This window comes from Macrotis lagotis, chromosome 1, assembly GCF_037893015.1.
Source record: "Macrotis lagotis isolate mMagLag1 chromosome 1, bilby.v1.9.chrom.fasta, whole genome shotgun sequence".
Classification (NCBI taxonomy): Eukaryota; Metazoa; Chordata; class Mammalia; order Peramelemorphia; family Peramelidae; genus Macrotis; species Macrotis lagotis.
Window position 1 is genome coordinate 34,635,789 of NC_133658.1, and position 14,451 is coordinate 34,650,239.

At 39.9% G+C, this 14,451-nt stretch overlaps 1 protein-coding gene across 3 annotated transcripts in view; it reads right to left on the reverse strand.

Annotated features, from left to right (window-relative positions):
• REEP1 (receptor accessory protein 1) overlaps positions 1 to 14,451 on the reverse strand; it is a 135,059-nt gene that overhangs the window by 34,376 nt on the left and 86,232 nt on the right. The window contains exon 6 of one of the 3 annotated variants that reach the window (XM_074196843.1): positions 6,693 to 6,743. The exons of the other annotated variants lie outside the window; for them this stretch is intronic. Coding sequence (XP_074052944.1) covers positions 6,693 to 6,743 — 51 coding nt within the window. The remainder of the gene's footprint in view (positions 1 to 6,692; positions 6,744 to 14,451) is intronic. 3 annotated transcript variants of the gene reach the window in all.

Here is a 14,451-nt window from a genome sequence, read left to right on the forward strand (position 1 = left end):
TTGGCAGAGATACTGCCATTTCTTTCTCCAACTCATTTTTACACATGAGGTAACTGAGGCAAATAGGGTAATGTGACTTGCCCAAGGTCATAAAGCTAGTTTAGTGTCTGAGATGGGGATTTGTATCCAGGTTCCAGAATATATTTAGCCAGACACCATTGATCCTTGAACCTCAATTATTCAGACCTCAACCAAGAATAAGGATGGAGAAAAAAAGATTTCCAAGCAGTAATGCTCTTAAAAGCTATTCAGGGTCAATTTACTCATTTTATACACATTTTGTTTTGTTTTTTTGACAAGGCAATGGGGTTAAGTGGCTTGCCCAAGGCCAGCTAGGTAATAAGTGTCTGAGGCCAGATTTGAACTCAGGTACTCCTGACTCCAGGGCTGGTGCTCTATCCACTGTGCTACCTAGCCACCCCCAACACAAATTTTTAATGTGCATGTTAACCTGTCTTTCTAGCCCACAGGAGCTCTCTGATCTCTCTTGTGTATTTATTATAACATGATTTGTAAGAGTCAGCAGGAATCATAGGAATTAGGAAGACCTGGGTTCAAATATCATCTCTGATACTTATTAAGTGTGTCCCTATTAAATCCATTAATCTTGCTGAGTCTCTATAAAATAATGGATGAGTTAGTTTTTTTTTCACACCAATTAACAGTAGTCAGCTAGGCAACCAGCATTTATGAAGTGCCTACTGTGTACAGTCACTATACTAAGAGCTAAGGATACAAAGAATAGCAAAAGATAGTCCCTGCCCTCAAGAAGCTTATAGTCTAATGGGGTGGGCCGGGAAGAGACAACATATAAAAAGATATGTACAAATAAAAATAGATGCAGAGTAAATTGGGGATAAACTCAGAGAGAAGGCACTATGACTGAGGAGGACTTGGAAGGGTTTCTGGTAGAGACATTAACTGAAAAATGAATGCAGTCCGGGAAGCCAGGAGGGAAAACAAGGAGGAGAGCATTCCAGGAACAGCTAGGAGTCAGGAGATGGTGGGTCCTGTGAGGAAGAGCAAGGTGTCACTGATCCACAGAGCTTGGGGAGGGGAGGAAGGGGTAAGGAGCCTGGAAAGGAGGGAGGGGGCAGGTTAAGAAGGGCTTTGATTGTCAAACAGAGGATTTTATATTTGCTCCTGGAGGTAAAAGAGAGTCACTGGTATTTATTGAATGTTGAATGGGTATGTGTGTGTGTGTGTGCACATGTATGTATGTATGTATGTGACATGATCAAATCTCCATCTTAGGAAGATTCACTTGACACCTGAAGATAGACTGGTGTGAGGATGGATTTAAGAGAGGAAGAGCCCCCAGCAAGATATTTCCACAGTTGAGATATAAGGTGATGAGAGCCTGCCCCAGGGGTTAGCAGTGTCAGAGGAGAGAAGGGGCCATATATAAGAGACAGTATAACAGTGGGCATTATAGTGGTAGAAATGGTTACTGACTGTTTAGGGGGTAAGAAAGAATGGGTATTCCAGAACCCGAAGAGTGAACCTAGGTGCCTGGGACGATAGAGGTGCCTTCCATTGTAATAGAGAAGATGGTGGGGGGGGGGGGTTGGGGAAAAGATAATGTGTTCAGTTTTTGATATGTTGAGTTCCAGGATGAGCTATGTAAAGCATAGTTGGAGCTGTGAGACTAGAGTTTAGGGGAGGACTTTGGTCTGGACAAGTGATTCCACATAGAGATGGTAATTGAAATATTATGTGAACTGATGGAGATCATCAAATCAAATAGTTTAGAAGAAAAAGGGGTCCAATTCAGAGTCTAGGGGTACCCCTAATGTGAATGGGCATGAAATGTTGTTGGTATTGCTATTTGTCTTTCACTCTTGAAGAGAGCCATAACATAAGGGATAGGCATGATATGAATGAAGACCAGTAAAGGAGAGAGAGAGAGAGAGAGAGAGAGAGAGAGAGAGAGAGAGAGAGAGAGAGAGAGGAAGCTCAGAGAAGTAGGAAGAGGAACAGTTGAGAACAGCATTCCAGAAGCTTGAGGAAGAGAGATTCCAAAGGAGAAGAAGGTGATTAAATGTCAAAGGTGGAGAGGTCAAAAAAGATGAGGACTGAGAAGAGGTCATCAAATTTGGCACTTAAGAGACTGTAGTAGTTTTGGAGAGAGTAGATCTGGTTGAAGCTAGACTGTGATAAGCTAAGAAGAGAATGCAAGTGGACACACCTATTATAGATGGCCTTCTCAAGAAGTTTGGCCACAAAGGGGAGGAGAGCTCAAGGAGGAGAGGTAGCAGGAGGGGATGGATCAGGGAAGACAGTTTTAAGAGTGGAGGAGACAGGATCATAATTATAGGCAGCAGAGAAGCCATTAGTAGATAATAAGTGATTGATGAATAGGGAGAGGGCAGGGACACACAGGAGGGAATCTGTTGAAGATAGGATGGAATGAGATCTCCGGAGGGAAGGATCTCGTGAGTTCACCTTGGCAAGGAAAAAGAGCTACCTCTTCACACAAAGCAAGAGAAAGAAGAAATAATAGTAGAAAGCATCTGAATGATGTGAGATGAGGAATAGAGGAGCTTTTGAGGAACATGGCATAGTTCTTTGGGCATATTTCCAGATTCTACCTTTCCAGATTTCTGTCTCTTTGAGGGTAGGAACTATGTCATTTTCATTCTTTGTATCCTGAATTATCTGTCCAGTTGGAGAGAAACCAGTAGGACAAGCAACAAGAAGTGACATATGACCATGTGACGCTAACAGAGAAGCAGAAATCTATACAACATGGACCCCAAAACTCACCAAACATAAGACTTTAGAGATATTTTAGTAGGAAAAAATATTTTTCCATACCTTAATAGCCAATGAACATGTTGGATTATAGCCCCCCCCCAAATAGTGCCCATAATGATGAGCTTGAATGATCATAGAAAGGTTCCATTAGATTTGGAAACCTCTTTTATATAGGAAGACATCAAAGCATGGAATAATAATAGTAATAATAATAATAATAACTAATATCCATCCAATAATTTAAGGCTTGCAAGAACTTTACATGTGCTTTCTTATTCAATCCTTAAAACAGCTCTGTAAAATGAGTAGGGACTAGTAGTATTATCTCATTTTATAGATGATGAAATTGAGACAAAAGAAATGCAATGATCACACAATTGAGATGTGATTGAAACAAGATTTGAACCCAGGCCTTCTTGACTATAAGCTTAGACCTCAATCTGCTGTGAAATGTTTCTCTATCAAAAATAGGTCACTGGGGGACAGTTAGGTGGTGCTATAGTGGATAGAGCACTGGCCCTGGCCCTGAGTTCGAATTTGACCTCAGACACCTGATACTAGCTGTGTGACCCTGGGCAAGTCATTTAACCCTGATTGCCTGCATCACTCCCCAAGTAGGGCATTGATACCTCAATAGACCTGGCATCTCATTAAGGAGGTTACATCTCCCAATTCTCAAGCCCAACCCATCCACATCCACCTCTCTAACTCATCCCTATCCTCTAAAGGAGTTACTCTTCTTTTTTTTTTTTTTTTTTTAGGTTTTTGCAAGGCTAATTGGGTTAAGTGGCTTGCCCAAGGCCACACAGCTAGGTCATTATTAAGTGTCTGAGACCGGATTTGAACCCAGGTACTCCTGGCTCCAAGGCCGGTGCTTCATCCACTACGCCGCCTAGCTGCCCCTGGAGTTACTCTTCTTGTTGGGAACTTGTCTTGCTCTGCCTGCTTCTCTTGATGGATGTATGAGCAACAAACATCGGAGCACCTGGGTAATCTACTGGTTAGCTCACATGGAAGAAAGGACCTCAAATAATTACAGCAAAATAAAAAAGTTTCTGTGCTTTCTGGAAAGTTTAGTTCAGTGGAACATCTGATGATGCTTGATAAACAAAGGGTCCTGGAGACTCTTCCCTAAGTAATAATAATAATAATAATATCTCATATTCCATAGCTTACAAAGCGCTATAAATAAATGTATAATATGTATATGTGTGGATGTGTGTATATGTGTATATATATCAATATATATCATCTCATTTCCACAATAGTAATAACAGGTAGCATTTATAAATTGCTTTAAGGTTCGCAAAGTTCTTTACAAACATCGCATTTTCTCTTTCCAACAACCCTGGGAAGTAGATGCTATTATTTCCCCATTTTACAGATGAGGAAATTGAGAGAGACAAAAGTTAAGTAACTTTTTCCAGGAACACACAACTGGTAAATGTCCAGGCTGACCCCAGATTCCACTTAGCTGCCAGATCCATAGCAAATGTCTCAGATAGGCATGTCTTATCACAGATAATGAAAAGACAAGGACTGTGTCTTGTTGAATAAATTATTTTTCTGCATAATGCTAGGCTTGCAAAGTGCCCAATGACAACTGGCAGCTGATTACAAATGGAAGGAGGTCATTTAGTACAAGTTGAATGTTTCACTTGGAGTCATTCATTCAATCAATCAATCAACACCCAGCTTGGGCTGAATAAACTCTGGAGTTACATAAAATAAAAGGATCCTCTGCTATTTGCTAGTTATGTGATCCTGTGAATGTCACAGAATCATAATGGATAGCTAGAACAATCTCGATTTAGAAAAGAATCCTCTTGACCAGTGATCATCCATTCTTTCTCTGAAGACCTCCCAAGACAGAACATCTCACCTCTAGTTAGAGTGAAATATTAGTTTTTCCTTATGTCAGGAGTACATTTTCCTCTTTGTAACTTCCGCAGGGACCAAACAGACCAAAGCTAACTCCTTTTCCACATAATAGCAAGCAAGGATACCTGAAGGCAACCATCATGTCCTCACCATGTCTTCTCTAGGCCTAACACCCCTGTTCCTTCAACAGATCTTACTATATAATGTACACTCAAGTATCTTCATCATTCTGACTGCCCTCTCTGAATCCTATTCAGTTAATGAAGCTCATTCCTAGACTTTCTTTTTTTTATTCTTTTTTTAAAATTTATTTTTATTAAAGATATTATTTGAGTTTTACAATTCCCCCCTAATCTTGCTTCCCTCCCCCCACCCCCCCACGGAAAGCACTCTGTCAGTCTTTACTGGGTTTCAATTCCTAGACTTTCTAGTAGAATGTAAGCCCCTTGAAGGCAGGGATTGTATTCACTTTTGTATTTTTATACAGGGTTTAGAATACTCCAAGTGTTTAATAAATACTAAATTTCATTCATTCTAATTCTTTTATTTCTTTATGCCTCCATTTCCTCATTTGTAAAATACCTAGACCAGAGGAAGCTCAAATGAGAGACATAAAAAGCTTTACAAAATACTTGCATCTAATGCTTACAATCATAGCCTCTATTGGCATCGCCATTCCCTTTTTCTAGAATAGCAGACAAATGTTCTTTTTTTTTTTAGGTTTTTTTTTTTGTAAGGCAAATGGGGTTAAGTGGCTTGCCCAAGGCCACACAGCTAGGTCATTATTAAGTGTCTGAGGCTGGATTTGAACCCAGGTACTCCTGACTCCAGGGCCGGTGCTTGATCCACTACACCACCTAGCTGCCCCCAAGACAAATGTTCAATGACTTGCACAGCTAGCAAGTGGTAGAACCAGAATTTTAATGCCCCTTCTGACTTCAAACACAACACTCCTTTTCCTGCCCTCCACCCCTAGTCAGTGAGTTATAAACAATCCCTTTATTGTTGTTCAGATGTTTTCAATCATGTCTGACTTTTTGTGATCCCTTTTGGGGTTTTCTTGGCAAAGATCCAGGAGTGGTTTTGCCATTTCCTTTCCTAGCTCAATTTACAGATGAGGAAACTGAAGCAACAGGGTAAAGTGACTTGTCTAGGGAGGGACTGAGGCCAGATTTGACTCAGGAAGAAGAGTTTTCCTGACTCCAGATCCAGCTTTATCCACTGTGCCACCTAGGTGTCCAACAGTTTCTTACCAATATTAAAATCTATGACTTCTAGGAATGGAGAGGCAAGAAAGTGTAACAGATACAATACTGGACATAAGAGTCCAGAAGATTCTGCCTCAGACACTTTCTAGCTCTCTCAATCTCAGTTTCCCCAGTATTAAATGAGGAGTATAGAGTCAATGGTCCCTAAATTTCCTTCCAGCTCTAAATCTATAATCCAAAGGTTCTTCCTAACTTTAATTTGTGACTGCCAGTCAGAACCAGGAATGGTGACTGATGCAACACATCAATGAAAATAATGGTAAATGATCTTAGCGAGACAAGTCTCTGAAAACCAAACACCCGGCATCACCCAATTTCCCAAGGCAGATTCTACAAAGGGGTTAGTATTTACTTTTCGAATTTGTTGATCATTCACCTAATTCTAGTACATGCTCTAAGTTGATACTCAACATGCTCTGAATCCATGGGGAAAGAGAGATCCAGGTTCAGTCTATAAAAGAAACTAGGTTTCTATAGACAAAGGAAATACTGAGAGTTTAGAGGACAAAGCCAAGGGCCAAACATAGTTCATTCATTAGGCATCAAACCCCTTGAGAGTTAATCAGGTGTTAGATGGTACCAGATCAGTAGGTGGAGGGCCTTGGAGAGATGACCAGAAAGGTTTCAGCTTTCTGCTCCAAAATTCTATCAACACACAAACACACTCACATGGATGTCAGGGACAAGAGAGATGCCTTGTCCAGATTGAAACCATGTGCTCATGGATAGAGGCCGCTGACTAGGCTGAGTCAGTCTGGGGTTAGTCACACTTCTTCATGAGGTTACCTGCCCTTCTCTGGGGTCCAAATATGAGACAAAATCAAAGAGGCGAGCAACCTGACAGAGGGGAAAAAGAAACAGTCATTGGTCTTATTCCCACAAAATAGGGCTGGAAGGAACCACACGGACCTCTCAACAAATATTTGAGTGCTTATGATCACAAGGAGATATAAAGACTGTTCCCTTAAGAAGTTTCTAGTCTAGAAGGACAACCTAGTCTTCAGATACCAAGAAATGTGAACTAACAACATAAGATAGTAGAAAGACCATTGGTTTTGGAAGCAGTAGGACCAGGGCAAATCCCAGGTCTTTCACTATCAATGGTGACCTTGGCATACCACGTAATGTGGTCCTGTTTCTAAGTTTCCTTCTGATGCTATGATTCCATTACTAATTAGTGTAATAAAGTTACAGTGAAGGAAAAATTGTCATAGATTAGAATAGATAGAAAGGTTTCTTGGAGAAGATGGGAATGAGTTCACTAAAATTTGGATAGATAAGGGGAGCAAAGGCACATTGGGAAGAGGGAGGGTGGCATGAGCAGAAGTGGAAAAAGACAAAGCATATTCCAGATGACTGGAAAAGCATTATTTAGGGGAGAAGTAGGTAACAACATTGAAAGTTTGGGGGTCTGTCATGAAGAGCCTTGAAGGTCAGATTGAGGAATTTGAACTTTAGACTGTGGAGAAATGGGAAAATCACTGAAAACTTGGGAACAAGGAAGTGATGGGTAGGCAGATATCAGTGAGAAGGATGAATTGGAATTGCTAGCTCTTGGAGGACAGTAAGAAGGCTATTGTAGAGGTCTAGGCATAAGGAAACAAAGACCTAAACCATGTGGATAGCAGGGGGCAAGGTGTAATTATATGTAATTATTATTATTATTATTTTAAGACGATTCTTCATATCTCTCCCAGGCTGAAAATGCAGTGGCTACTCACCAGTGGAACCCACCACTGATTTACCCAGAACCTCTGATCTGCTCCTTTTCTGACCTAGGCCAGCTTGCCCTTCCTTAGGCATCCCCCATCAGTAGCCATCAAGTCTGGTCCACACTTGGGCAAGAATCTTCTCTGTAATATTCTCAACAGGAGGATGTTTCACCTCTGCCTAAAGATCTTCAGTGAGAGGAAATTCATTGTCCCTTGCCCCTAAGTAGCCCATCTAATTATTGGGTATTTTCTCCTACCATCAACCTTTGCCTCTTTGTGATGTAAAATCATGGTCCTCCTAAGTCTACCTTCTGTTATCTCCAGACTCTGCCACACTGGCTTCAAACAGGCACAATGGATGAAGGTCAACAATCCCAAAGATTCAAGATGGCTTTGGGAAGCAATGTCATAGTATAAGACCAAGAAGTCCTGGCTCATCAGGGAATTCAACCCAGCTTCAAGGAGAACAGAATGGGTTAATTAGGAGAGTATAAGGTCCTTGAGGGGCAGAGACTGGTATTTCTGCTTTAGCACTATCCCTGGGCCAGAGTCAATACTGAAAAAAAAAATGCTTTTAAGATAATTATGGGGAAATCAATTCAAGGGCAGAAAGGAATTAGTGTGTAGTTAGAAAGAAGCATCAAGTCTGAGATTTTGAAGGTAGAGCAATCACCTGGATGAGTCCTAGAGCTGGTCTGTGTGGGTGTAGCTTTTCTTGATCTCTAGATTTATTGGTTCTCTCTTCCCATTGCCAACTCAATGTGCCCTCCTCTCCCCCAAATGCTTTACATATATTTTAGCTTTACTTATTTGTGATCTTATCATTTCCCACCCAAAAACACAAGTCTCCCAGTCAGGACCATTTCATTTTTGACTTTTTATCTCTAGCACCTTACTGAATGCCTCGAAATCTATCAATAATTGATAAACATTGATTAAGTTCCAACTGTGGGCCAGTTACTTTGCTAAGAATTGGAGATACAAAAATAGGTAAAAGATAGTCCCTGCCCTTAGGGAATTTATCTAATGGGTAAGACAATAAGAAAACAAATATAAATACAAAAAAGTTAGATACAAGATAAATAGGAAAAAATTAAGGGAATAAAGGAAAACTCTGGAATTCAAAGGGGTTGGGAAAGGCTTCCTGTAGAGGATGGGATTTTAGTTTGCACTATAAGGAAATCAGGGAGGCCAGTGGTCAGAGTGGAGGAGAGAGAACATTCCAGGCATGGGGGACAGACAGAGAACATGCCCACAGCCAAGAGAGGAAGGAAGTGTGTTGCTGGAGGAACAGCCAGGAAGCCAATTAATTGGATCCAAAGTATATGGGGGGAGTAAGGTGTAAAAAGACTGGAAAGGTAGAAGGGGGGGCTTTGTTCCTAAGAAAATAGGGAGCCATTGGAGCTTATTGAACACAGAGGTGACATGATTGGACTGGTGGTTTTGGAAAATCATTTTGGTGATTGAACGGAGTGGAGAGAGACTTGAGGCAGACAGACTCCCTCCCCAAACTAATACAGTAGTTCAAGAGTTAGGCAACAGGGACCTGTACCAGGGGCATGTCATCAGTGACTGAGGAGAGAAAGGGGAGTATTTGTGAGATGTGGCCAGATGTTGGCAACAGCTTGGATATGGGGGCGGGGGCTTGAGAGAGATAGCAGGTAGTATATTCTTTTTTTTTTTTGCAAGGCAATGGGGTTAAGTGGCTTGCCCAAGGCCACACAGCTAGGTAATTATTAGTGTCTGAGACCGGATTTGAACTCAGGTACTCTGGCTCCAGGGCTGGTGCTCTATCCACTGCGCCACCTAGCCACCCCGCAGGTAGTATATTCTTAATAAAGTTTGTTAAACTGAATTAAGGAGGGAGGAGGTTAGTACAGACAACAGGGCCAAGGGACTGCCAAGTCTGATGGCAAGATCACCAGGGTGGACACTGTAGTTACTGAGGATGATGTGAGGTAGGAAGTGGAGGGGAAAACAGGATTTCACTGAGGAAATTTTCAATGAGCCCTGGAAAACACCAGTCCAACTCAGCTCGGGAGGGAACATCAAATTCCACTATTTCAGATTTCCAAAAGGAAATTCGGTCAGCTCCAGGCATTTCTGGTTGTGCAATGTGGCTGAACTAGCGTTTGGAAGCCTCTGGGTCAGTCACAAGCAACAGGAAGAAAAAGGATAATAATGCTCATAACAATTCATATTTGTAGAGCTTTATAAGATTTACAAAGCAGCTGCTTGGAAAGCCCCATGAATTCTGTAGTTCAAATAGTCTATCTCTGACCAGATAAGGAAATGAGCAACAGAAGTTTTTTGACTTGCCCAAGGTCATACAATAGGACTTAGTGGAATTAGGAGTCCAATTCAGGTCTAAAGTATTGTTCAGATCAGAAAGTAACTGATCTTAAGGAAAAAGGCAGCTCAGTGTTGAATTGTGGACACAATGGAGCCAATAAACAATAACATTGTTCTTTGAGATCCACTCCTCCTGTGGTTGAGTGTAAGGACTTTCTCTCCCCATGAAGGGCAGAAGGTGGAATCCTGACCCCAAGGCCCAGATAGCTAATCTGCATTGAGTTTTTATCACTCACTGTCTTCTCTGACAATGGACTGCTCTTCCAATAACCTTGATAACCCTCAATTTTCACATTTAATCAGATATTCCAGCTCTTAGAAAACTGCCATCCTGGGTAAACACAGTGACTCTGTTGTTCTCTCTGATCTTGATCTAAGAATGTCCCTAGCTTCCCTAATTATCTCACTCAACCTTCGTTATGCCCATGTGAATTCTTGCTCTGTACAACTTGAGATCACAACTTCTATCTGTTCTAGAAGCCAAGAGATTTCCTGATCACTCAGGGGAGTAGAAGAAGGCACTGGAGGAATCTTGTGGAAAGGATTGGCTCAGCAATTATCAGGAGTTTGTTCTTGTTTACAACTTAACTCAAAAATCATTGTTTACCCTATTCCTTTGTTCTTCCCCAAGGCAACAGGGGAAATGAGTCCAGGGGATATGGGACTGGACTTCTGTAACACTCATTGAACTACAGAATTTATAAGGAAAGACATGTCAGCATAGTGGGTAGAGTCTTGGCTTTGGAGTCAGAAAGACCGGAGTTGAAGACCTCATCATAACCCTTCCACTGTAAGACCCTGGTTGAGTTCCTGAAAGCCCTCTGGGGCGCTAACTTGCCCCAGGTTCACATTTACCAACTTCTCAGGGTGAATAATAGGGAATAATAGCAGCATTGACTACACTAAATGAGAAAACACAGGGTATTGAAACCTTTAAGAACTATATAGAGAACTAAAATGAAGATGAGGAAGATCCATTCTGCCCTTTAAAATAGCCTTCCCAGAGCTATGTTGTGTAAGTAGGTCAGTACCATGTCCCCCTACTGTTCTATGTTCTATATTGCCATCCTTGTTTTCAGGGCCTCAGTCAACTAACTGCCTGAAAGAATAAACTGGTCAGTTTTACCACTTAGATTTTCCAAAACAAGTGATTGGACTGTTTCCTCACACCTTTTCCACTTCTACTCTTCTTTGAGGTCAGCTAGTTGTGGTTCATCCTTCACTTAATTGGTCTTGTGGAACTATCAAGGGGTCCTCTTTCCACAGGATCAGACGTGGTCTCCATGAGTTGAAAGACCATGAAAAAAAACAAGAATTTAGAGAACTAATGCCTGAACTAAAAACGTAGCATGGTAGGTTTTATGTAGCCATCTGCAAAATGGGTTTGAGTCTGGGACTTTCCATATCAAATCACCATGACAAGATTGACACAGGAAACATGTTGCTAACAGCCAAACTATGAACTGATAAAAGAATGTGATGAAACCATTTCTCGGCTCTTTAAAATTCTGCTTAAATCTGTTTAAATAAGCTGCTGAAAGTTATATTGTAATTTCAAGCTATTTCAGAAGGTAGTTTGTAACCAAAAGCCTGTGGTTAGAACACAGGTTACTATGGTAACATTAGGATAGAATGCTCATCTCACTTCCACATGTTCATTCCATTTCACATTGGAAGAGAATGTTCATCTCATTTCCACATATTCATTCTATCTAACATTGGGATTGAATGTTCATTTCACTTCCACATAGTATATTCTAAGAATTGGGCAAAAGGGAAATAGAAACTTAGAAATTTAAAAATTTATTATTTATTGGATGAGCAAATTCTGTGCCTGGAAACAGTCAACCATGGGGGATCATGCTAATGGTGCCTATATGGTTGTGAATGAGGTGGGGAATGAGAGTGAAGGCATTGCTTTTCCTCTTCCTTCTTTAAAGTTTCTTCCCTCTGCCGGAGGTGGGAGTTGGGGAAGGGGCAGTGAGAGAACCAAGGTTAATAATAATAACATTTCTGTATAACAGTTATATGTCATGCGTCATACTGTGTTTTATTATTCTTATCTCATTTGGTCCTCACCACAACCCCGAGAGGGAAGTACTGTTATTATCCCCATTTTGCAGATGAGAAAATTGAGGCAAACAGGTTAAGTGACTTGCCCTGGGTCACATAACTAGTAAGTACTTCAGATCAGTTTTGAACTCGGGTTTTCCTGACCCCAGGTCTTCGCTATGTTATACTACCTTGTTGACCCTAGAGAGGATAGAAAAAGAATGCTTGTCCCTCTGATTAGTTGTGAGCAGATAGGTCTGTTCTAAGAAAGAAGAGAGAGAAAGAATTCTGAGCCCAAACTAATCTGAAACTTTGATGTATTAGACACATACATGGAGGAAATTTTTTGAAATAAGGATTTCCTGTGAATAATTATAATAATATGAACAAAAAAATTCAAATGAAGTACAAGACTGCATTATTAATCACTAATGAGCAGTCTTGGGCTCGAGAAGAGATGAGAAAAGTCATACTCCCTTCTTTGGTTGTAGAGCTAAGAGACTGTGGTTGTGAAATGTAGCACCATTTAGGCATCATTAATGTGTTAACTAGACTTGTTTTCCTGTTACAAGGGAAGACCTGGGGAGATGGGGAGGAGAGTGAGCATGTGGGAAGGCCTATATCTGGCAATGTTTACTAAAACAAAAGACATCAATAAAACTTTAAATGAAATGTTTCATAGTTAAAAAAAAAAAAAGCAGTGTTCTTGAGCCTGGTATTGAAATAAGAATGATTGTTTATGGTTAAAGGAAAAGTGAAAAAGAAACCTAATGCTAAATAGATGATAGTTTTAATAACTTGTTCTTCAGAACCATTGACTTCATGTTCATTGTTTAACTATACGCAGAATAATATTTTCTATTTTTAAAGGCACAATTAAATGGAAAAACATGTTCCTCTCCCTGTCAGGCCTATACTATAAACCTAGTTTGTTTAGAACAAAGGGACATAACTGATCTGGAAGCAGTGTAGCCTAACTGTAGTCAATAAATATAAGGAGAATAAATGAACTACTAAAAACAAACCAACAAATAAATAAAGAAAAAGAAAAAGAAAAGAAGAAAGGAAAAAAGGCAAGGAAAAAGGAAGGAAAGAAGAAAGAAAGAAAGAAAGAAAGAAAGAAAGAAAGAAAGAAAGAAAGAAAGGAGGAAGAAAAGAAGAAAGAAATATCTAGTAGACCTATTTAAATGAAGTAATAAAGTAAATGCCACAAAAATCAGAGATGTTATACAAGAAGTGTGACCTTTAGTATGAAGTGTGACTATCAAGTGTGATTTTTCACATATAACTCATAGGATGGTTCTCATTTAATAGTTGTACTTTTCAAGATGCCACAAAGAGTCTGTGGGCATAAAGAAAAAAAAAGGAAAAAAGAAGAAAGGAAAAAAAGACAAGGAAAGAAGGATAGAAAGAAAATAAAGGAAAGGAAGAAAGAAAGATCTAGTAGACCTATTAAAATGAAGTAATAAAGTAAATGTAAAAAGTAAAGTAAAAGGCATTTATGTCTTTAATGTCTTTCCCTTTTCTTATTGCTATTACTAGCATTTCTAGAATGGTGTCAAACAAATTTATTGGGAAAATTTCCAGTGTGAGAGAGAGTAACTGTCAAAGACAGAAAGGGTTGATGAAGTAGGAGATAAAATGTAGGAGGGAAAAAGCAAAATAGTTTAACACAATTTGAAGGAGACAATAATGTTTTATTATTATTTTTGATTTGATAAATATCATTTATTGACCATTTGTTGGATGCAGATTACTAGAACAAGAGGAAGGGCAGACATTATCTCTGATCTCAAGATTATAGTCTCACAGAAGAACGAGATCAATTCAATTCATTAAACATTTATTAGTGAGGAGTATAGGCAAAGCGATGTGATAGGGATTGTTAGAAGTGTAAAGTGAGCTTCCAAGTGATGACTCCTGAAATTTGGTTCTTTCTATATGTGGAATTATGGAGTACTGGATGAAAAGGAGTCAGCTTGCTTATCTTCCTAGGTGGAGATAGCAGAGTTGATGCTAAGGAGGAAAACCATATACCTGGGAAGACTAGGGTTAGGCCTAGTCTTAGGCCTAATAAGAGAAAGGTATCCAATCTTAAAACCCATTAAAATGAAGGAACTTCCTTTGAAGTGATAAGAAACTCTGGGTCCTGTACTATTTCTCAATGACTTGGAGGTGTGCAGATGACATTGTTAGGAAGGACAGCTAATATGCTAGACAACAGAGCTAGAACAGGACATTGCGCCAAATCTAAAAAGATTGGATTTATTCCTAATTCAATTTCAAAAAATTTCAAAAAACTAATTCCATAGGTTCAAGCTGGTGGAAAAGGTTTCATGGCCACTTATTTGAAAGAGACCTAAAGAGTCTGAAAGATCACAAGCTCAATAAGAGTCATCAGTATGATGTGCAACTTGGAAAAAAAGGCT